Here is a 24708-nt window from a genome sequence, read left to right as displayed (position 1 = left end):
CGCCTAAAAAACAATCTTTCACAGAAGTGTTGAAAAAATATTGCTTTATAAGGGCAATTTTAAAAAAAATTTTGGTGAATCAACAAATGTGCAGAGACGCATCCAAGACGCCAACCTTCTTTAGTTTGACTGAGTTTGTCATTTTTCTCAAAGTTTTGCTTTTGCAGACCGCCTAAAGCATGGATGTAATTCACTGTGATGCCGATTAAAACAAGAAAAAGAAAAAAATTTCGACACAACGTATACAGTGCCCATTTAGTTCGCCTGCAAAATCGGGAAACATTGCAACAAGTTTTAGTGTCGAAGGGATGACTTCCCTGTGATGTGTCTTGGCGGTTGGGTGTGATAGTGAGACAAATACTTACGAGCTATTAGCGGCAGGTCTCCCATCTGGTTCTGGCGCGGGTAAACAACGACGAGTGTGTTGCGTTGAGCAACCCTTGTAAATTAAGCAGCATACAAGAGGCAGAGTACACGAACTCCGTAAAACTCTATTGTGGTAAGGCTCGTTCGAGATGATAACCTCAATGTCAAAGAACATAATATACACGTGTTGGCTGACTCCGGTGGGTGGGGAGTGTTGACACTGCGTACCGAGAAAAACAAAAATGCTCTGTTTGCGATGTCAAAAAATGGGTCAGTACATTTTTAATTAGGAAGAGGTCAGTCTGAATGCTGTTGTCCCAAAATCTTCTGACGTAATTCTCAACAAGTTGCAAGCCGACAAACGTGCTTCTTGGAATGTCATCCTGCTTCTGTTGTCACACGACTTTTCTCGTCAAACACACTGGCTTGCGTGCAGGTACAAGTTGCTATGTGCAAGCCGAAACAGCTCTGGTTATAGAGCAAAATAGTTTGCATAATATTGCCCTTCGAGAGTGCATTATTTCTTTATTACAGCCATACCATGCTTTGTCCATCGTTGCTTCACTGCGTTGTGATAATGTTGGCTAGGCTGGCTCTTGATGTTGCTGCAGACCAACGCGCACCTTGGAGGCACTCTGGAGACAAAACTTCATGCAAAAGAAAAGATGAGAATTGTGGTTAATTATTCGGGTCAGCAAACAGTTTCATTTACAATGTTCACAAGTGGAGTGAAACATTACCTGTCCGATTTCTTAGAAACTACTGTAGTTATTTACAAAATTTGAATACTTATTGGCAATAGAAGCTGTAATATAAATGAGAATTATTGCTCTGACCCGATTTTGTATTTCATCGAATTTTGTTACAGCTGTTCTTCTGACCAACTGCTTATAGAGCTTCTTTTGTACAGCAACCAGCCTGTTGGTTTATGGTCCAAGTATTGCATAAGAAATGAGCTTGTGTCAATGTAGCAGATTGGTTTATTGAAAACAGTTGATGAAACACGATTCATTCAGCATATATACAGCGTGCCCAGCTAACTCTGTTCAGAATTGTTAAGAATATGCTGATGTACTTTACGAATATGCAACCAAATGTATGGTACCTACTACTATGACATAGAGTGCATCGTACTTTTCTTGTGTTCCACATAATTAGACAAGTTTAATTACCAATCACTTGAAGCAACGATGATAATATAATAATATTTCTCCTTTTATTTACCAAAACCACAATAAGATTCTGAGCCACACCGTAGTCAAGGAGGTCTCCCAAAATTTTGACCTTCTGGTGTTATTTAGCGCGCACTGACATGGCACAGTGCAAGGGCTTCAACAATTTCGCTTTATTCGAATTGCGACTGCAACGACCGATATTGAATCAACAACCTTTGGGTCAGCAGCCAAGCATTGTAACTTTCAGACACCACTGTCCCAGACTTATAAACAAATAAAACTTGACAAACCATTCTAATGAAAAACTGTAGATTGTTTTGCACAACTTCTGATTAGACAGTTTCTAATTTTTAATCTATTAGGTATTAGTGTCTTTATGCTTATAATAAATGCCTGTAAAATATAAAACAATGACATACCCAATAGCCCAATAATGTGTGCCGTGACTGCACGCTCGTTAATTTTCACGTACAAACAATATGCGGTTGATGACAGCAATAAGCAGATCGCTGGCGCTACGAGAGCGAAATGTGCATTATTAGAGAGCAACCACTTTGGTTTCGTTGTTGCCCAGTGATGGGAGCACACCCGCCCAAATCCTATGGTCATTTGCACGCGGAATGTTCGGGAGCACAGCTGTGTAAGTGAGCATGTCATGTGGTAATAAACGTGAAGCATTTCTTAGCGAACTGCAGGCACTGTGCATTTTTGTCTATGTATCTACCTATTTAGCTACTTATGTGCATTTTATGTCGACTGCTTTGCCAACATTCTCGAGACAAACGACTTTACACTCGTGAGAATCGCAGAAACAGCAAATTGTGCTGAAGAAGACAAAGCGATGCCTAAACGATGAATTGATGCAATAAAAGCTGGAAGGGCAGTGCAGTACACAGTTGATGACGTGAATGCTGTCGAGAATGCCACAAGGCTTCATAGTGGATCCCCCATGTGGAATTATTACCGAAAAGGAATAATAACTGCATCATCAGTGCATAGAGTGTAAACATGGGTGAATAATACGTGCAAAATAAGATGGCGCCTCATGATATGCGGTCTCTACTAAGCACTATCATGGGTAAGCAAGTGCGTGCTACCTATGCCATGAAGCAAGGCCTTTTATGTGAAAACAGCGCAAGGAAGGCCTTCGTTGAAAACAAAGCACGTGGACATCGGCGTGGGGCAGTGTGGTCTTTGCTGCAGCAATCTTTTTCTTGGGGCAAGCCCAGACAGAATCGCTACATGCAGTTGTTGTGCACCACGCCTTTTGAAACTTAAAAGCCCCACGAGAGTTCATACATTTTGCAAGAATGACCTGTGTGGAAAATGCCTCAAAGTCAGCAGTATGTATTTTACCTAAGTGCAAGCAAAAATGGGGGTTACCGTTCTGAAGAGTTGTCCTCTTCGTGTGCAGTGAAGAAAAGTGTGTGCAAGTTCCTGTACTTTTTGATGAGGCTTTCATCACTGAGCTGATAAGCTGATGCAAGTTTTTTGCTGACCAGTGCCATGGTGCTTTATATCGCTGGAAATCGGCAGCCTTTTAATCAATGTAAATAATTTTATGGTTTCTCTTTGTCATCCCTTTCTTCATGATTTATATTCTCCTGGTCTATGACGTACTACGAAAAATCTCACTTTACTGACTTGTGCAGAAAAGTATCTTCGGTACTAATATATACCATGTATCTTGCCGAGAATTGACAGAAAGCTGATACATAGCGGCGCTTTATCTGTAATAAAATTATTATTAATTGTTGGGGCTTAATGTTTGAAGACCACAATATTATGGAACGCGCCATAGTGAAACTTTCTGGAAAATTCGGCCACCTGGAGTTCTTCAACGTGCACCCAAATTTAAGTGCTCATGCCATAGCCATTCTTGCCTCCACAGAAAATGCCTTGTGTTACAATACAAAAAACAGCGAATTCAATGTGCTAAAACGTCACCCACAAAGCCAATCCTGGTCTCGCAATTTACCTACAATTGAGTCAAAGAAGAAATACTGCTGCCCTCCTGCATGTTAAGACCCAACAAAGGATTGACACTCAATGCTTCAACCTTCGACACAAAAAATATCAACTGCCACTAGTTTGGACTATGAACCACGATACAAGGATATAGCGAGAACCATCTATGATGATACTTGGGACCTAACAACGTACGTGGACATATTGGTGCACTGGATTACGAAGGCATGCTTGGTAGCATGAAATTGTTACTGCGTGTGACCTGAAGTTTTCCATCTGCTGCAGCCCATGCCACATAGCATTGTTTATTTTCATGTGACCTAATCATATTAGCACAGCTCAGCACAAAGCATGCGTGTTGCCACTTTCTCTGTACTGCAGGTGTTTTTGCCTGCACTGTGAATAATGCATTTTCCATCACAAGTACACCCAAATAAACAACTCATTTCATACTGGTTTGATTTCTTGCTTCTTTACCGACAAAACGACATGACAGTGATTTTGTTTGAAAAAAAACTGTATAAAATGTAGAAAAAGCTTTCTTCCGAATTTTGTGTATGTGAGAGAGAGAAGAAACTTTATTGAAGTGTCTCTGTTGGGGTCAAAAGGGGTAGGGGACCGGCAGACGGGCCCCTCTTTAACCCCCTTCCTTAGGCGGCGGCCATGCTTTGAATCCTTGCGGCGTCTTCGGCCAGCCGGACAGCCCAGAGCTGGTCCTCCGGGCACGTGCTGAGCATCAAAGCCTCCCATTGCTCAGCCGTGCTGATTGTGGATGTAGGGTTCGTGCTGTGTTTAAGTGAGTAGATGCAGGGCGGGCCCATAAATTATAGTCGATGTTGGCGTTAGGTGCACCACACGCTTTGCATTGTGGCGTGTGAACAGCGGGGTAAATACAGCTTTACACTGACAGACAGGGGAAAGTGCGTGTCTGTAATAGACGCCAAGTAGTAGGCTGCTACGTACTTAGGCACTTGTCTGGTGGGGGGTATTTAGGTCTGGCCTTGCGCTAATACATCAGGATTTCATGAAAAGGTACTCATTCTGTTCCTTGCATTGACACAAAACAAGGAGACCCTCATCTCTTGCTCAGTCGCGTCAGATCGCGAGAGGTGGTGCTCTGTTGGATGACGCACCCAATGGACGAGGGCTCGGGTGGCGTCATGAGCGTGTTCGTTCCCCTCGAGCCCAGAGTGGCCCGGAGTCCAGATGATCTCGACGTGGCGGTGACGTAACAGAGGTGTACTTGTGAGAATGTGGAGCGCCAGTTGGGAGATTAAAGCTTTGGTGAAGGTGCAGATCACAGTCTTGGAGTCACTGATGATGCAGGATGCTTGGGTTGAACCGTAGGCGAGAGCGATGGCTGCTTCTTCACCTTAATTGGGTTTGTTTGCGCGCATGGTGCCAGTTGCGGTAATTATGTACTGCGGCCCGGTGGCGACAGCGAGGGCCACGGCCCGATGCGTAGGATGTTCCGCTGCGTCTACATACGCCACGTGCGTGGCTTTTGCGTAGCGCTTGCCAAGTTGCTTGGCGTGGTCTACCCGATTTCCGAGTTATATTCAGGGTGCATATTGCGTGGTATGGGGAGAATAACGAAGGTGTCGCGAATGTGTGAAGGAATTTGGAGTTTCTGGCCAAACTGGGAGACGTAAGGTATGCCGAGTGCGCACATGAGATGACGTCCTGCAGGAGTTTGACCTAATTGTTCGTAGTGGGATATGAAGTTTGGCCTAATCGTTCGTAGTGGGATACGTTGGGCTTCAATGAATTCATCTATAGTATTGTGAAGTTCTAGGTTATTGAGCTTCGCGTTGGGGGTATACATGGGGAGATGTAGCACGTACTCGTAGCAGTGCCTGATCATTGTTTAGTTTTTTTCTTTTCGGTGAGCGTAAGATTCATAATTGGAGCAACGTAAAGGATTCTGCTTATGGACAAGGCGGACACCAGTCGTATGAGATTGGGCACTTTTATGCCATGCTGTTTATTGGCGATGCGGGAGATCGAACGAGTCTTCGCTTAGAGTGCCTAAGAATTATTTTATCTTTCGTTGAAGTTTCAACATGCTAAGACATGCTAACAGCAATGTTTCGATTGAGCAATGAAACAGTATATAGGGTAGTATTCACTTTATCATGAAGATAGCTATAATGCATAATTTCCAACAGCTGGACAGAAACAAAGTAAGCACAGTTATCTCGTAGTCACATAGTTTAAGAAGCTCATGAGCACAGAGAGAGACTGTTGGATCATGTGCGAGAACACTGATAATATATTACATGCTTAAATTCTTGACAGGTTACTATAGCAGTATGCAAACGATTCCTGCAATCAACAGTGCAAGGACATACTGATACATTAATGCAAGACATTACTTAGGCAACGAACAGTCACTGAACAACATTGCTGACAGTATCTCTTGGAAGTGCTGGTCACTGTGCCATCAAACTACTGCTTTTAAACTGCTCGTATGCAAAGTGAGTGCACGATTTACTTACTCGCCAAGAAAATAGAAGTGTATTGATGTTACAAACACTTGATTGTTTTCTTGATACTTAGGATAATTGAGAACTTATTCATTGTGGACATTTTTTCAGTCTTGTGAGAGACAAATCAACAAACTTTTGCTGTACAGGTAGCAGAGATGCACGCAATGCAGCCCCCGAAACCAGTTTCGCATTATCTTTTGACAATGTATAAATTAACTAACCATCTCCAAAAGCAGTTTTTATGGTGTTCAGCTGGGTGTGGTTTTCAGCAAAGGTGAATCAATGATGCTAGACAACAGCGTAAGATGTCCCACACTTTGTTGAGTTGTTCAGCCATACTGGTCGGGATGATCTGTGATAATATTCTGAACGTTTTCACCCTTCTTATGACTCTGTTGACGTGTATTCGCACGCTCGCAATTCGTCTTGTCTCCCCTTCGTCTTTTTCTGAGGGCTGCGGCTGTCCACCGATAAAAGGGGGAATGATGAGAACTAACGAACGTGTGTTACATTCATATGCAATGATGAATCCCCTACCAGCCATGATGCTGCGCCCAGGAGTGAATTTATTTAAGATTTCACCATGATTGGTCAAGGCCTTGTCTGACAAACGGCCTGTTGCGAGGTCCAAGACAAACGTCACGATTCCGTTGGGGCTGCAAACAACCAAACCCTTGGCGGTATTGTGCTTCTTGTACAAGGAACATGTCTCACTTTGATCGCGAAAAAATAACCGGGTTTCAATAAAGATTTTTGTGAAGTCAAGAATACCGTCCACATTGTTGAATTCCTTGGAAAAGAAGGCTTGTGGCCGATACTTGTCACACGGATCTGGTGGCATCTAAGTGGGCACCGGTATCATGCGATAAAAAAATATACATCGTTCCACAAAATCACGTTTTTGTGGATAACACCAAGCAAAACATAAAGCATCATAAGTATTATTTACTAATTTATTTATTCAATACTGTGGGTCTTTTCAGGCCTATACAAGAGAGGGCGTACAGAGCAAACAATGCTTCATATCGCAAAGATGAAAAGGAAAGAAAATTAACAATATAACAGTATAAAACAATAAATGAACAATGCACATGTGTTTCACCGAAAAAGCTACCCAGCTTGACAACATCAACAATAACAATGACACGCAGATGCAGGCGGCCAAGCACATGCAGCAATGCGGGAGCACATGGCGATACACTGTTTTAACCATTATTTCGGCGAAGACAGCACAGGATGCACAGGATCTATTGCAATGCCTCCAAATGAACTTCCAACAGCGATGAAAATGACTCAGGTGACTGCGCACTGACAACATCATTCGGCAAGTTGTTCCACATCTCTATAGCTGCGGGAAAAAAAGAATACCTCAACGCGTTACAACGTGACAGGAATGGGCGCATGCATTTGTCATTGTTAGTTCTACTGAAGTGACGGTGTGGAACTTTAAGGTAATCATCCTTATTTAAATTTACCAGGTTGTTTGAAAAAGAAAAAGAAATTTCAGGCTGGCTAAATGTCTTCGGCTAGCAAGAGTTGCGATACGTACTTGCAAACGCAGCGAGGAAACACTCTCCCGCCTGGCATACGTTGAAAAATAAACCTAAGAGCCCGGTTTTGAATTTTTTCCAATGCATCAATCATGTTCTTTTGGTGCGGGTTCCAAACTATAGCTGAATATTCCAGGATGGGTGTAATGAGCGTCTTGTACGTTGTTAGTTTAACTTGAGGGGAAGTTCCGGTTAGTTTATGCCTTAAAAAACCTAGTTGTTTAAATGCACGTGCAAAAATTTGATCAATGTGGACATCCCACTTTAACGATGATGTTATTGTGACCCCCAGGTACTTGACGGTATTTACGTGCTTGGTGTCTGCCCCAGAGAAGTTGTACTGAAAGTGAAGTCGTGTCTTTCTATGGGAAATTGTAATGCACATGGTTTTGTTTGTATTAATTTGCATACCATGTTTTTCACACCATTGCGCAATATTTTCTAAAGATTTGTCTAGTTTCACCTGGTCTTCTGTAGTGCTAGTGGGAGAGTATATGACGCAGTCATCTGCAAAAAGCCTCATTGTAATACCTAGTTCCATAGCAGTGTAGATGTTATTGATGTATATGAGGAAGAGTGTAGGTCCTAGTACGGACCCTTGAGAACACTAGAGAACACGTCGGCACGGTCGGAGTCGCTATTATTAAAAGAAACTTACTGGGTGCGGTTGGAAAAATAAGCGGCAATCCAATGGACTATTTTTGAGTCAACCCCAAATGATACAAGTTTATGTATGAGCAACGAGTGCAGAACGCGGTCGAATGCCTTAGAAAAATTAATAAATATTGCATCAATTTGCAGTCTAGAATCAATAGCTAAAGCAAAGTCATGAGTAATCTCTAAAAGTTGTGTAGTGGTTGAAAGCTTCCTTCTAAAACCGTATTCGTTCGAATATAGCAGATTATTTTCCTCTAGATAGTTCATGAGTGCTTTGTTTATTATGTGCTCCATTAGCTTGCAGCATGTACTTGTCAGTGATATTGGCCTTTATGTGTTTATCAGTTGTTTCTTCCCACTTTTATGGATAGGAATTACTTTTGCACACAACCAATCATCAGGGAGTACACCTGTTTTTAATGATAAGGAAAATACCTACTACAGAAAAGGGGTTAGCCGAGCGGCATAGCGCTAAAGAAAAGCATTAGAAATTTCATCCGGGCCTTGTGATTTTTTGACATTGAGTTGAGGAAGCAGGTTAAGTATGCGAGACTATGGTATTGTTAACTCTGGCATGTGATTTTCACCGTTAGACGATGGCAAAAATGAAGGCTGCGTACGCGTGAAAACTGATTGGAAGTAAATGTTGAAAGCATCTGCAATAATTCGTGCATCTTTAACAAGACTACCCGATATTTCCATTTTAGTTACTATGCTATTTGGCTTTGATAAGTACTTCCAAAATTTAAGTGGTTAATTTGTCTCTTGTCAGTTTTGTCTCTTGGTTAATTTGTCTCTTGTCAAGAAAGAAAAGTGGGTGAAAAAATAGCCAGCCGTGAGCAGGACGGCTCACGGCTGCGCTCACGGCTGGTTGCTCACGGCTTCTGCTCACGGCTGGCTATTTTTTCACCCACTTTTTTTTCTTCTTATTTACATTCCATTGGTTCTAATAACTTCCCCTGTACATTCCTTGGCAGTACTGTCTGTTAGATCTCATATATATATATATATATATATATATATATATATATATATATATGAGATATGGCACAACAGGAGCGTTGTCAACAAGGATAAATATATTTATTTCCCAACAGTTTCAGGAGGGGTCCTCCCTTCATCAGGAGATGAGTTAACTCATCCCCTGATGAAGGGAGGACACTCCCGAAATTGTTTTTTAAGTTTTCGTATTTCACCTTGGTCGGCGCTTTTGTCATTTTGCATATATATATATATATATATATATATATATATATATATATATATATATATATATATATATATATATATATATATATATATATATATATATATATATATATATATATATATATATATATTATATATATATATATATATACGCCAGCATGGTCGTTGAGTGGCCGTAGCATGTAGTCAAGTAGATTTTATGGCGCCGTCGTGCTGCAGCGGCCACAACTGCTGAGACGCGCTCTCCCATAGAAAGCCCCTCGACCCGGAAAGCCGTTTCGTGAGCTTTTCAAGAAGATAGTCGTTCTTGGGGACCTTTGAAGAAAAATTGTGTTTGTCTGTCTGTCTGTCTGTCTGTATGCTTGTCTGTTTGTGCATTCTTAACTGCACCGAGTACATGAAACGGCTGACCCCATCCGCTGTGCCCACCAATGTTGCTCAAAATTTAGCGCTCATACTTTTGCAATAGTCAAATATTAAGCAATTATTGCGCAAGTCTTGGGCACCAGAATAACACGCATATGTTCTGCATGTGCATCGTTTAATAAAAACTGCATACATAAGTAATTTTTCATCCAGCGGCCGTGGCAGAACGTAATAACGGTATTATTCCAAGATTCTTCGCTGGTGAAGGTGATCCGAATTTCCGAGTATATATATATATATTTATATATATATATATATATATATATATATATATATATATATATATATATATAAGGGAAAGAAGTGTATACCTAAGGGCTCGTTTTTCCGTTTTTTCAACACAATAATAATGAGATATAACAGACAGTAATGCCAAGGAATGTACAGGGGAAGTTATTAACATTAATGGAATGTAAATAAGAAGAAAGAAAAGTGGATGAAAAAATTACCAACTGTAAGCAGGAATCGAACCTACGACCTTCGAATTACGCGTTCGATGCTCTAACCACTGAGCTATTACAGCGGCACTCCCTCCATCCACTTTTTTGGGTTTATCTGTGAATTTAGAAGTAGGAGCGACAGTCAGCGCCATCTATAAGCCAAACAACGAGTGTGAAAACACTCTTATGCGCATGTTTGGCGTCACGTAGCACGTGAACTTATTATGAGCGGGCAGCTGATTAATTGTCCCTCTTATACAACCTGAACACACCAAGTCTGCCAGTACGAGACCCTCGTTCAATGAAATAAGGGAAAGAAGTGTATACCTAAGGGCTCGTTTTTCCGTGTTTTTAACACAATAATAATGAGATATAACAGACAGTAATGCCAAGGAATGTACAGGGTAAGTTATTAACATTAATGGAATGTAAATAAGAAGAAAGAAAAGTGGATGAAAAAATTACCAACTGTAAGCAGGAATCGAACCTACGACCTTCGAATTACGCGTTCGATGCTCTAACCACTGAGCTATTACAGCGGCACTCCCTCCATCCACTTTTTTGGGTTTATCTGTGAATTTAGAAGTAGGAGCGACAGTCAGCGCCATCTATAAGCCAAACAACGAGTGTGAAAACACTCTTATGCGCATGTTTGGCGTCACGTAGCACGTGAACTTATTATGAGCGGGCAGCTGATTAATTGTCCCTCTTATACAACCTGAACACACCAAGTCTGCCAGTACGAGACCCTCGTTCAATGAAATAAGGGAAAGAAGTGTATACCTAAGGGCTCGTTTTTCCGTGTTTTTAACACAATAATAATGAGATATAACAGACAGTAATGCCAAGGAATGTACAGGGGAAGTTATTAACATTAATGGAATGTAAATAAGAAGAAAGAAAAGTGGATGAAAAAATTACCAACTGTAAGCAGGAATCGAACCTACGACCTTCGAATTACGCGTTCGATGCTCTAATATATATATATATATATATATATATATATATATATATATATATATATATATATATGAAAGTGAATGCGCTTTCACACAACAACTGTTTATTGTGCCGACGTTTCGACGGGAACCCCGTCTTTTTCAAGGCATAATACTATTTACACATATTCCGTGTCTTCTTATAGCCTGTCGAGACAGGAGGGAAGGGGTCAAAAGAAAAATAAAAAAAGGAAAAAAAAGAAAGAAAAGAGAAAAGTGAAAAAAAAAGAAGAGGAAACAGCGAAACGGGAGGACAAACATTAAATAAAATATAGAAAATCTAGGAGAAGAAGCAAGACCGACACGGCGTAATTAGACAGGGGCAGCATTTCAACAGAGTAGGACAGAGGTAGATGAGCAATGTCATCATTGTCAACAATACCTCCCCCGCACCCACTCTTCCCCAAGTGGGCAGTGAGCCGCCGTTCTTGTATTTCACGTTTCCGTGTAAACCGCTGGCGGCTCGTTCCTATTTGAAGTTTAGGACAAGTTAATTGGGAGGGCTTAAGCGCTTCGAGTGCGTGCTGGTGGCGTCGGGAGGAACGAAAAAGCCGGTCATTGAGGCACCGCCATCGATATTCATTATATGCGACGGCTCCTTGTCAGTGGAGGAACAGAATGTGCGTTAAAAATTAAAGAAGGAAAAAAAAGAACAGGGGGGGGGGAGACTGTACAACATCCGAGACAGTCACCACACAGTTGCGGCTCACTGGGAAGACATGCGTGCATGTCTGAAAAAGTTAACGGAACCACCTAGCTGTCAGCTCGTTGTCAGTGAAGGAACAGAATGTGCGTTGAAACTTAAAGAAGAAAAAAAAAGAAAAGAAAAAGGGGGGTGGGACCGTACGACATCCGGGACCACTTATCTGTGTGTTCCGGCTGTGCTTGATGAGGCAAATCATTTCTATGTTGTCAGATGCATAGGCCAAAAGCTTTCTTAGCGGGTAATATTATTGTCGTAATGAAACCGGACTGATTAGAGAGAAGCGTTTGCGTCTTTTAGCGGTTGTAACACTGACAGAGTGCCTGCGTGTTCATTTATCCCGTATTTTATTGTGTTAAATTTGTAGATAAAATAAGATTCCCGTTGTTCCCGTTCTCTGATTGCTCGAAAGTTGTTTTCTAGTAGTGTGACCCTGATGTCATCAAAGCTGTGGTCTTTTAATGTGCAGTGTTTTGAAAGTGGAAGGCCTGGCAGAGATCGTACATGTGCCCGATGGTTCTTGAATCTAATTCTAAACGGAGTGTCTCTCTGGCCCACGTATAGCTTGTTACATACCCCACATTCCAGGAGTTATATCACGTTGTCTGAGTCACAGTCTAGTGCACCTCATATCCTGTGCTTAAAATCCGAGTGGGTGCTTTTCGCCACTGTCGTTGTCTGCATGTGTTTGCATACCTTGCATCTGCTTTTTCCGCAAGGGTGACACCCAATTTGAGGTTTCACACCTATCTTTGAATTTATTAAATGATCCTTTATATTTTTCGGCCGTCTGTATACAACACAAGGAGGAGAAGTGAAAATTTTGGATAGTCGCACGCTCTGTTCCAATATGTTAAAGTGTTTTTTAGGACCTTGTTTATGTTCGGTGGGTTGCTCGTGAAAGTTAATAGCAAGTTTTTGTTGCGGTGTTGGTCGGCGTTTTTCTGGTGGTTGAGAAGAATCTGGCGGTCCAGATTTTCAGCTTTTTTGATGGCGTCATCGATGATAGCTGGCGGGTATTCTTGATTAAGGAGTACTTTGCGCATATGTGTGCTGTTTTTGTGGAAGTCCTCGGTGCGGGAGCAGATTCGTCGGAATCTGTGTGCTTGGGAATAGGGAATGCTGGTCTCGCAATGTCGCGGGTGGCAGCTTTTGAAGTGCAGGTATTGTTGCCTGTCCGTAGGTTTTCTGTATACGTTAGTTACCAACGCACCATCGTCAACTCGAATGAGTACATCAAGAAAGTTTATTTCAGTGTTAGAGTAGGAGTGTGTAAAATAAATGCTGGGGTGTACCTGGTTGAATGCCTGTATGAATTTGAGGAGCTCGTTTTCCGAATCTGCCCAATTTATGAATATATCATCTAGGTACCGTTTATAGAGTAATGGTTTGATATTACATGATGAAAGAAAATTGGACTCTATGTGATGAATGAGTATGTTAGCGTAGTTTGGGGCCATTCTTGTACCCATTGCCGTACCGCTGATTTGGAGATAGTACTGGTTGTTATATTCAAAGCTGTTCAAATCGAGTACAAGTCTTGTGAAGATTTCAATTATTTTTTTGCTTGGATAAGCGACAGGGTTGTGTGCGCCATACGATTCAACAAGCGCCCTTACACCATCGTCATGTGGGATATTTGTGTAGAGTGAGCTAACAACCAATGTTACGAGAAATGCACCGTCTGGAATTTTCACGTCTGCTATTTCCCGTAGGAAGTGGTTTGTGTCACGCAAGAAGGACTCATGTGTGGGTGGTATGTCTTTGATTAAAGGATCAACATAACTGGAAATTGGTTCCGTTAGCGTTCCCGTGCCTGATATAATGGGTCTGTAGGGTTATTCTCTTTATGAATCTATGGCAGCATGTAAAAACGACAAGGCGCCGAATGTACCGTAATAAGTGCCTTTTTAAGCTTTGAATTATTGGCGCCTTCACGTGTGAGATCCTCTAGGGTTGTTACAATGATCTTTTTGTGCTCCGTGGTAGGGTCAAAGTCGAGGTGTTTGTAGAATTGTTTGTTATTTAGTTGTCGCTTGCCTTTCTCAATGTAGTCCGATCTATTCAGAACAACAATCGCGCCTCCTTTGTCTGCTGGTTTAATGACGAGATCTTCGCAGTTGCTCAACGTGAGTAGTACCTCTTTTTCTGTTTTTGATATGTTATTCAAGCTTGGTTTGTGCACCTTGTACGCATGTATAACATCTTTTTGAGCCGCGTCTATATAGAGATCCAGATGTTGATCTCTGTTGGCGTCTGGGGTCCATTGCCTTCTGATTACACCACGAAAAAGTGCGTTATCTTTTTCGGGTTTATCAAAGAAATATTCCTCCAATCGTAAATTTCGTGCGAAGTTGTCTAGGGCCCGTATTCACAAACGCTCCTTCACTTGACGAAGTCAAGGTGGAGCGTGCTCCTCCGCTCAAGGGGCCGCTGCGTTTCATGAACGCTCCTCCACACTTCCTTCGCCAAGGGAGGCCTTGGAAAAGCTCCCTTCACTTGAGTGAACTGCATGCGCCGAGAAAAGCGCCTGATAACGAGAGTATTCGCAATTGTGGTTAAGAATTGCCTATCTCTGTACATTATAAGAATGCTTTTTCTAGTTATTCTTTTTTCTAAATTGATATTACAGCAAAATACGTGCATTTAGAGTGGTAGTGTTGTTTCCTTAAGCCTTGTGCCGATAGAGTTAGCGAAACACTGCTTCAAGTCTGGCAACAGTCACACCCAGGCAGCTGAACGAACAGCTGTTGACATTTCGTCTGCTGCTAAACGTGTCTACCTGCTTAGTTTATTTTGTCTTGTATGCGTCTATTAATTGGAGATTATATTTACGGTAGTTTTTGCGTGTGTGTCGTTTGAGAGCCTACTTTCGCCGGGGTGACTAACGAACTACGTGAGTGATGACAGGAAGCGCAATAGATGGTTTGTTGCTTTGTTTACTTTCGCTTTACTGAGAGCCTTCTGATCACTAATGTAGCCACCGAATGTATAACGCGGTGGAATGAGTATTGTTTTACTATATATCACATTATATTGGCGTGCTTTTAGCATTCACCACGACATTATGTATAAGAATTACTCGTACGTAAATTCGTTCTCGCTACGGGAGTACGTGCACAGTTCCTAATTTCAGGGGCCTGTGCAATGTTTATTTTTCTCATTTACTGCGAATTTTATCGTGGCGCTTTCGTAGTTGTTCCTCTGCGTATAATAGAAAATTTGAAAGACATTGCTCGCAACTGATGTTCAAGGTTATACCAGGGTAGCGTTAAAAACTAGGCATGTTATACTCGTGGCTGCGCGTTCGAATTAGACTGCTACGCAAGGTAAGAAAAACGATCGTATGCCTTTCTTTCCCTATTGGCGAAAAATACATTGTAAAATTGTTTTCTTCATTTAGAAACATATATATTCAGTTAACAGGGACTGGTGTGTGTGTGTGTGTCAACTTTAACATTTTAAACTTCCAAGGAATAAGTTATTGTTTATTCATTGTTTTTCTATTTGCCCTGAATTTGTGGATGCGTCTAATTTGACAGATTCGCATAGACGTAACCTTTAAATTTGTGTAGCTTCCGTGTCCAAGTTCAGACAGCGGCAACGTCCTAAATTTTTTTCCCGTCTCCTTCATCTGCATGCTCAAAAGCACATTCGTAAGTGCCTGAATGACCTTCGCACTAATGTTTTGGATTTTATTTGCAATATAACTACTGGAAATACCGGTTGAAAAGGATCGTGGTGTCTGTGCTGCATTCCAAAGCCCCGGCACAACATAAATTATAGGGGATGTTTTATTTTTTTGGAAATCATAAAATTGAAGCCGCGTCTGACTTTTGGCGCTGTTCTGTTTTAAAAACTATCCTGTGGGTTCTCTCAACCTTCGAGAAAGTGTCGTCAAGAGCAGCGTATATTATTCTGCTGATTTATTGAAGACCAGTGCAACAAAGCGGTGAAAAATGCTCAAGAGTATTGCAGTCATCACGGATACATCTGGTCAGAACCCTGTAAATAAAATATCCGCTATTGCTGCATCATTAGCAAGTCTACCAGTTAGAACCACGCCATCTCAGTTCCGTGGAAGAGGAGTGGTGCTGCTTTATATAAAACAAGTTTAATTTTCCTAGATCTGCTTTCCTGTAGAATCGGAGAAGTGGTTTTTGCAGTCCTGTCTCATCATGGAAAGACAAACACGACGATAATTATGTATTGGTAAATGAACAAAACAGAAGTTGTGAATGGCAAGTGGACCTTTATTACATGTGGCTGATGAGGAGCAACGTGGCAAACATAACAAACATATGGAACTTACACACTGTAAACATATGCATATACATATGCATATACATATTATCTAACATATGCAACCTACACACTGTAAAGATAAAGTACGAGCTCGGAGGACATCATAAATAAGATTAAGGAAGTAGACGCCATAGCGCGCCTAATGCAGTGTAGCTGCACGCATTCACTGCTGTTTTTGTGCTTTCGTATACAGTCGTGCAAACTCTGCAATGCATTGATAATACGGCAGATTTTAGGAGGCCTTTTCTCTGTGTTTTTCTGTCGGCAGCTGGTCCCCTGCACAAAAGAGGCAAGAAATAATATTAGAAAAACGTAATAGCTTGGATACAAAAGCCGCATTTTTCTTTAATTCTAGCGGTGCACACAGTCATTAGTATGTCTCGCGTTCAAGAACAGACATGGTTGAAGTATTGAGCTTTGACTATTTTGACACATGTTTAGCTCAGGCACTTGGGCAGCTGACCAGGCATATGGGTATATAATTTCAATATCTAATTGCACGAATCAGTGCCATATCCAGCAATTCTTCTTCGGGGGGAAGGAATAGGGTTAAATTAAAAAAAACAATCTCATTATGTATCTGCTGTATTTATATTTCATATGTTTGCGTTTTCATACGACACTCCACGCACGTTTGCCTACATGCACGTTTCACAGAGCATGATCATCTGCTTGATCCCCTAATTGTGTATTTGGTTGTTGATTGGTATTGTGAACTGCATAGACACTGCATAAAGAAGCTGTGTTTCACGCGTAGTAGCTACAGCGGCACACTCATTGCGCCCAATGTATTGTGTTGTGCTTTTCCTAAACTGTCTTTAATAGTAATCTCACCGAAGCAGGAAAAAAATAAAAAACACGGGAGAACTTACCTTCTCATTGGTACAGATGGTCGTCTAACGGAGGTGTGCTTCGTCGTAAATTTCTGCTAGGCCAGCAAAGGTTCACCGGAGAGGAAGCCACTCTAAAGTACGGTGAACCCAGCGCATCAAAAGTTTGCTATGCCGCTTGCTTGTCAAGCTTTCGCACCACGCTTGAACTGATGCGGTGTGCGAGCTTCATCAAAACACTTCAAAGCACTGGCATCCGCAATAAGTCATGGAGCACTCGCACGAGGAGTATACGCACACCTGAAGGCAGGTAATCCACTGGCTCATGCAAGGAACGCAACACATCACGGCACTGGTGAGTGCTCCTCTTGACACCACGCCCGCTTGTCCCGGCGCCACAATAGCCGTTGCTGAACCGTTCGAAAACAGCTCCGTAGTAAACGCGCAACGTCATTGTCGAAAGAACGCGGCGGTGGCAGGCAACTTTATCGATCAACGCCGTCAAAGCGAGACGGGCTCCGCCATGGACGCGATGCTGGCGCAAATATTTCACTCGAGGGACGATTCAAGGTAGCTTGATCGCTTCCTTGACAATCTCGAGGAAACGCTCAAGATTTTCGCAAGTGAAGGAAGCGCTTCAAGTGAAGGGTGGTTTGTGAATGGGAAAACGCCACTTAAGGAGCGTTTCGAGTGAAGGGTCGAGTGGAGGAGCGTTTGTGAATACGGGCCTAGGTCTTTTAGGAGCGTGAATTCATCATACCTTCCGTTGCCAGGGCAGAATGTAAGTCCGTGTGATAGCATACTCAATTCTTCTTCGCTAAGTTCTTTGTCGGAAAGGTTAATAACGTTTGGCTCTTTGGGGTGTGGTGGCAAATTTTTTTCAACGTGAGATGGTTTGGTATTTTTTCTTTTGACGATGGAGCGTTGGTAACTCACGTATACAGAAAACCTACGGACAGGCAACAATACCTGCACTTCAAAAGCTGCCACCCGCGACATTGCAAGACCAGCATTCCCTATTCCCAAGCACACAGATTCCGACGAATCTGCTCCCGCACCGAGGACTTCCACAAAAACAGCACACATATGCGCGAAGTACTCCTTAATCAAGAATACCCGCCAGCTATCATCGATGACGTCATCAAAAAAGCTGAAAATCTGGACCGCCAGATTCTTCTCAACCACCAGAAAAACGCCGAGCAACACCGCAACAAAAACTTGCTATTAACTTTCACGAGCAACCCACCGAACATAAACAAGGTCCTAAAAAACACTTTAACATATTGGAACAGAGCGTGCGACTATCCAAAATTTTCACTTCTCCTCCTTGTGTTGTATACAGACGGCCGAAAAATATAAAGGATCATTTAATAAATTCAAAGATAGGTGTGAAACCTCAAATTGGGTGTCACCCTTGCGGAAAAAGCAGATGCAAGGTATGCAAACACATGCAGACAACGACAGTGGTGAAAAGCACCCACTCGGATTTTAAGCACAGGATAAGAGGTGCACTAGACTGTGACTCAGACAACGTCATATAACTCCTGGAATGTGGGGTATGTAACAAGCAATACGTGCGCCAGACAGACACTCCGTTTTGAATTGGATTCAACAACCATCGGGCACATGTACGATCTCTGCCGGGCCTTCCACTTTCAAAACACTGCACATTAAAAGACCACAGCTTTGATGACATCAGGGTTACACTACTTGAAAACAACTTTCGAACAATGAGAGAACGGGAACAACGGGAATCTTATTTTATCTACAAGTTTAACACGATAAAATACGGAATAAATCAAAACCCAGGAACTCTGTCAGCGTTACGACCGCTAAAAGACGCAAACGCTTCTCTCTAATCAGTCCGGTTTCATCACGACAATAATATTACCCGCTACGAAAGCTTTTGGCCTATGCATCTGACAACATAGAAATGATTTGCCTCATCAAGCACAGCCGGAACGCACAGATAAGTGGTCGCGGATGTCGTACGGTCCCCCTCCCTTTTTCTTTTCTTTTTTTTCTTCTCTAAGTTTCAACGCACATTCTGTTCCTTCACTGACAAGAAGCTGACAGCTAGGTGGTTTTGATAACTTTTTCATACATGCGCGCATGTCTTCCCAGTGAGCCGCAACTGTGTGGTGACTGTCCCGGATGTCCTACAGTCTCCCCCCTCTGTTCTTTTTTTTCCTTCTTTTTGTTTTAACGCACATTCTGTTCCTTCACTGACAAGGAGCCATCGCATATAATGAATATCGATGGCGGTGCCTCAACCACCGGCTTTTTCGTTCCTCCCGACGCCACCAGCATGCACTCGAAGCGCTTAAGCCCTCCCCGTTAACTTGTCTTAAACTTCAAAGAGGAACGAGCCGCCAGCGGATTACACGGAAAGGTGAAATACAAGAACGGCGGCTTACTGCCCACTTGGGAAAGAGTGGGTGCGGAGGAGGTATTGTTGACAATGATGACATTGCTCATCTACCTCTGCCCTACTCTGTTGAAATGCTGCCCCTGTCTAATTACGCCGTGTCGGCCTTGCTTCTTCTCCTAGATTTTCTATATTTTATTTAATGTTTGTCCTCTCGTTTCGCTGTTTCCTCTTCTTTTTTCTCTCTCTCTCTCTTTTTTCTCTTTTTTCCTTTTTTACTTTTCTTTTGACCCCTTTCCTCCTGTCTCGACAGGCTATAAGAAGACACGGAACACGTGGAAATAGTATTATGCCTTGAAAAAGACGGGGTTCCCGTCGAAACGTCGGCACAATAAACAGTTGTTATTTGAAAGCGCATCTACTTTCATATTTATAACCTTGCGGCAACTGAAGTTATTCTTCTGCATATAAGCCTTACCACAAATGGCTGCTGCCCGCGCTTTTCGCAAACAACTTACATGGAGGTTTCCGATCTACGGAGCCTCGACTGTAATAGTCGGTGACTCACAACTAAAGTACCTGCATCAACACTTCGATCCGGCCAGCCCCCATTCACCTGCCTTTATCTGTCAGCCTGGCACATGCATTGGCGACATCAGAGAGCTATTGGACTTCGTCCGTAAAGGTACCTCGAACCTTATTCTCCACGTTGGAACTAACGACCTGGCCAATACGGATGCCCCTACAGCATTGAACTGTTACGTCGCCCTCCTTGACCGCATCCGGCTTGAGAGACCAGATATTCCTATGGTGTTTGCCACACTAGTGCTCCCACGAGCCTCCAACCAATGACTCCGCCGACACAACTGGCGTGCGGTGAGGCGGTTCAACTTCGAGGCTCGGGAGTTTAACTTGCGACGGCTGAGTTTGTGCCATGAGAGAGAGGGCGCCTTCTATGTGAACAATCGCATCGACGCGCTCCTGCCATGCACCGTACTCGCGGCCGATGGTCTGCACGCGATATTCGCTGGAGTGTCTCTCCTGGCCTGAAACATCTACAACCTGCTCCTCGACCTACGGCGGCCATACATCAACAACTGGCTGGAACACGCGCCGCAACCGGAGGCGGGGGCGTACGAGCTTCGGGAGACACCATCCCACTCCCAAGCACTGCGGCGTGACTCTTCCGATGCCACCTGTCGAGGCGGCAAAAAGAAGAAAATAAACCAAGCAGCCCCAGAAACAGCCGCTGCTCTTCTACAAGCCAGCATACCCCGTCGGGACCCCTCTCACCGAGTGCACAACCGCCATCACGCTTGCCACGGCTGTCGTCGACGCCTACAACAGACACCCCGGAAACGGCGACGAAGGGTAATCCGGGCCAAAAACGACGGCCAGCTGTACCACAGTCAACAGCAACGAGTGGCCAGAATACACCACCCAAAAGGAAAAATCAGCAGCCAACATCATCAAAGAGCAAGCAGCAACCACCAGCAGCCAACAGCAGGCGTCTACAGGCCAGCTCGTCACGGGAGGCACAACGGGATGGAGCTCCAACCCAAACCAAGTACGACCTCCGGGCACCTTGCGGCTCTATTCGCCGCGTCCGTGCAAAGTGACATACTGGCTGTGCGAGTGGGCAAACACCGTCCGTTTCAGATGAACCAAGCCATAGAACGGGTCCAAATTCTCTTAAACTTAGAAAAATTGTTGACAAAAAAATACGGCACGAACTTCACGTGCAAAGCCTCGAACAATATGTACTGGGGGGTACGGCTCCGAAGGGGCTCTGCTTGTCGCTAACACCATTGATGCATAACTTTGCCGAAGGGGAATTGAAACGGTGGAACGAAATTCTTGATCACGCCACACAGGAGCTAACGAAGGTCACCATCGAACACTGTAGAAAGACTCTAAACGCACTGACAGACGAGGAGCGGTATTTAAGAAATAACTTTTCTCTTTCGGAGTGGGAAGCTAAAGAACTCGACGTATTTGAGCACAAAAAAATGGAGAAAATTGAAAAACCTAAGAGGAAGAAATTTGCGCGGGACAATGTGTCACAAGCTATACCCACTGCTGCTTACAGAAAAAATACCAAACCATCTCACGTTCAAAAAAATTTGCCACCACACCCCAAATAGCCAAACGTTATTAACCTTTCCGACAAAGAACTTAGCAAAAAAGAATTGAGTATACTATCACGCGGACTTACATTCTGCCCTGGCAATGGAAGGTATGATGAATTCACGCTCCTAAAAGACCTAGGCTTGTATTCACAAACGCTCCTTCACTTAACAAACGCTCCTTCACAAACGCTCCTCGACTTGACGAAGTCAAGGCGGAGCGTGCTCGTCCACTCAAGGAGCCGATGTGTTTCATGAACGCTACTCGAGGGCTCCTTCGCCAAGGGCCGACTCGAGAAACGCTCCTTCACTTGACTTACGCAAGACGCATCTGGTAGCGAGGGTATGTGATAAAATACCACATTAAATAACAAAAATTTAGGTTAAAGTACTTTGGATGGGTTAAAAAATTGTCGACTGTCATTAAATGTGTATACGGTGGAAGTATTAAGCGAGATTTCAAATACTATAAGCTAGTTTCAATATCAGGCAGGCACCATATTAGCCAAGCCACGCCAGAGCCGAAGCCGCCAAGATTAGATGCCGGTTTCGCGAAGACTCGTTTGCACGTGTGAACGAAGTTTTGTTGCACCTCGTGTCGTGGTGCCGTAGTGACGAACGGTGCAATGTCTTTCAACGATGACGGTGGCATCGCGCGTGACGGCAGGAAGACCACCGCAACGCGGTTCGTGTTCACGCGTGAGGAGCGTGAACTGCTTGTCAATCTGGTGACGCGGCACAAGGCAGTTATCGAAAACAAGAGAACTGACGCGCTCACCAAGCGCGCTAAGGACAGTGCCTGGGAAAAACTGACTAGCGAATACAACAGCCAACCAGGCATTCGTCGCGTTACGGTGGCACAGCTGCGTAAGTTGTGGGACAATGAAAAGTCCAAGTGGAAGAAGAAGCAGTCAGAGCGAAAGCGAAACTTGTATGCCACAGGTAAGTTTACGTTTGTTTACTACTGTAATCGGGGAGTTTCGAATAGCACTAAGTTAGCAGGCCTCGTGGGCGTAGCGTTTGCGTATGGGGGTCATATATGAGTTTTCAAATTGCGTCTCTTGCGTAAGCTATCCGAAAACGCCCTAATAAGGGCATAGGTTCCGCTCTGAATTATATGTCGTAAATAATAGTGTACCTGCAAGAATTGTGCGAATCATAGGCGTGCACAGGGTTCTCTTTCAGGGGAAGGGGGTGACGGTTTTTCGCTTGCAGAAACATTTTTAAATAGCATCACGTCGTCACCGTTCTTTTTTTTTGTCGGCAAAATCTTCCTGCACTTTTTTTCGCCACCGGGTGGCAAGTGTGTCATTTCACTATGAATTAAGAAATGCTTTTGCTCAGTTTGAACGTGCTTTGCACTCTATATACATATATATTATATATGAGTGCAAGTTTTGGTTTCTTTGTCAGTATTTCTGTCTATTTTTGCAGGACATAATTTTTTCTCGAACTTATATCACTGTACAGTTTTTTCTCTTAATTTCTTTTCTTGTATTAACTGATGTATATTTCTTTATTTACTTTGTACTAGCCCCTCTTACTTGATTCCGTATTGGGCTTTGTAAGGTATGATGAAAAAATAAATGAATGAGTAGTAGTAGTAGAAGTACATTAAATAGTTATCTGTGTACCATAAATTTTCGCTGCCTATTTCTCTCGCATATGCGTTGTCTTCCTCAAGCACTTTCTTTGTGCTGTCACTTGAAATTTCAATGTATCCACGTAACAACATTTTCGCACTTTAGGGGGCGGGCCATCTACCTGCCGGCCAATGAGCCCCTCATTGGCGCTAGTTGGAGCGGCGGCATCACACATGGGGACACGGCTCCAGAACCCTTATGACAGCGATGGAGTCCACCTCAATCAGCCAGTGCTTTCTTTATCGCCGTCGCGGATATTCGAGAGCATGCTCACTGGTAGCCAAGATAACACGGAAGAGCTGCTTGGTAAAAGACGAATGGGCAAAAACTGTCAGATGTAGCAACTGTCTTGCTGCTATATTGCATCAACTTTCTCATGTATACATGTGGGAGGTGTTGCGTTTCAATGTTGTTTTGTTTTGTGACTAATGCCTCTGTTCCTACCATTTGCATATACATTTTACTAAAATTTACGTGTACAAATAATTCTCATTCTCATTACAAGAACATGCCATGTTGTTAACAGAAAGTAATGCTATGTAATAAGCCTGCTATTACTCTTTTAAAACGTTCTTAGCATAATTTGACGTGGTTCAGCAAGTACTTGTGTGACACATACATTTCACATCATGGGTGGCCTTATAATAAGCCCAACTTTGGAATTGTATTTCAACTTTGCTTTTGTGTACAGATGCCCTTTTCCCAGCGCCACTTCCCGGCAGCAAGAGGCTGACTAGCCCACGAGCTAGTACTCTTGATTTGCCAGGGATAGAATTCGCCAATTGAATCAATATTTTTGCTACAACTGAAGCTCATATTCGTGAAGGACAGTCGCTTTCTTTATTGTGTTTGTGTCTGATACCGTATGCATGCACATGAAGTATCTGTCACCATGTGTGATTACTGGTAAGGGGCTTGTATGTTTGCAGAGTGACGGTGTTGCATGCCACCAGCTCACACTATTTATTTTCATATTTACAACTGTTATTACTTTTTATATTTTCATCACGTACTGATTTGTTAAAAATGTCGCGTGTTCACGTAGAAGCATGCAAACACACAAATATTTGTGCCTCTACCATAAAGAGGCTTTTCTGATTACGTCGCATGCCAGCAGAGCACCAGTTCTGCTTCTTTTGTATGTGCAGACACAACCAATGTCATGCCATGGCCAGCTGTTGGAGTCACCAAGAGCTATGGGTTTGCCGACATCGGGAGCACAGGCACCGCTAGTCATACGGCCCAACTGCATGCAACTATAAAAGTGCTGGCGACATAGCTTCTCGTGTTGTGTGACTAACATAAAACAGGAATATTGAAGATAAGTTATTTCTACAGTTTTATGTAAAATTAAGCCTGCCTTTTGCATGAAATATGTGGTTAACGTATATCACACACTTCAGAAAAAGGATGTGGGTAAAGTTATTTTAAATAAAATTCTGCTGAGGTATTCCG

General features: G+C 43.0%; 1 protein-coding gene and 2 non-coding genes across 3 annotated transcripts; 1 reads left to right on the top strand and 2 right to left on the bottom strand.

Moving 5' to 3' along the window:
- Positions 1-10290: 10290 nt before the first annotated feature.
- TRNAT-CGU (transfer RNA threonine (anticodon CGU)) lies at positions 10291-10363 on the bottom strand. The gene has a single exon. It is a non-coding gene; the product is annotated as a tRNA-Thr (tRNA).
- A 383-nt stretch (positions 10364-10746) lies between these two features.
- TRNAT-CGU (transfer RNA threonine (anticodon CGU)) lies at positions 10747-10819 on the bottom strand. The gene has a single exon. It is a non-coding gene; the product is annotated as a tRNA-Thr (tRNA).
- Positions 10820-22174: 11355 nt separating this feature from the next.
- Positions 22175-23646, top strand: LOC142777512 (uncharacterized). Its single transcript, XM_075882009.1, has 2 exons — positions 22175-22552; positions 23359-23646. The coding sequence occupies exons 1-2, from the start codon at positions 22237-22239 to the stop codon at positions 23592-23594; spliced, it is 552 nt and encodes a 183-aa protein (XP_075738124.1). The 5' UTR covers positions 22175-22236; the 3' UTR covers positions 23595-23646.
- Positions 23647-24708: the final 1062 nt, after the last annotated feature.

This window comes from Rhipicephalus microplus, chromosome X (genome assembly GCF_043290135.1).
Source record: "Rhipicephalus microplus isolate Deutch F79 chromosome X, USDA_Rmic, whole genome shotgun sequence".
Lineage (NCBI taxonomy): Eukaryota > Metazoa > Arthropoda > Arachnida > Ixodida > Ixodidae > Rhipicephalus > Rhipicephalus microplus.
This window is presented reverse-complemented; position numbering and strand designations above follow the sequence as displayed.

Coding starts and splice junctions, on each gene's coding strand:
- LOC142777512 (XM_075882009.1), top strand. CDS start 22,237: ATGTCTTTCAACGATGACGGTGGCATCGCGCGTGACGGCAGGAAGACC. Junction 22,553..23,358: donor GCGAAACTTGTATGCCACAG/GTAAGTTTACGT, acceptor TTCGCACTTTAG/GGGGCGGGCCATCTACCTGC.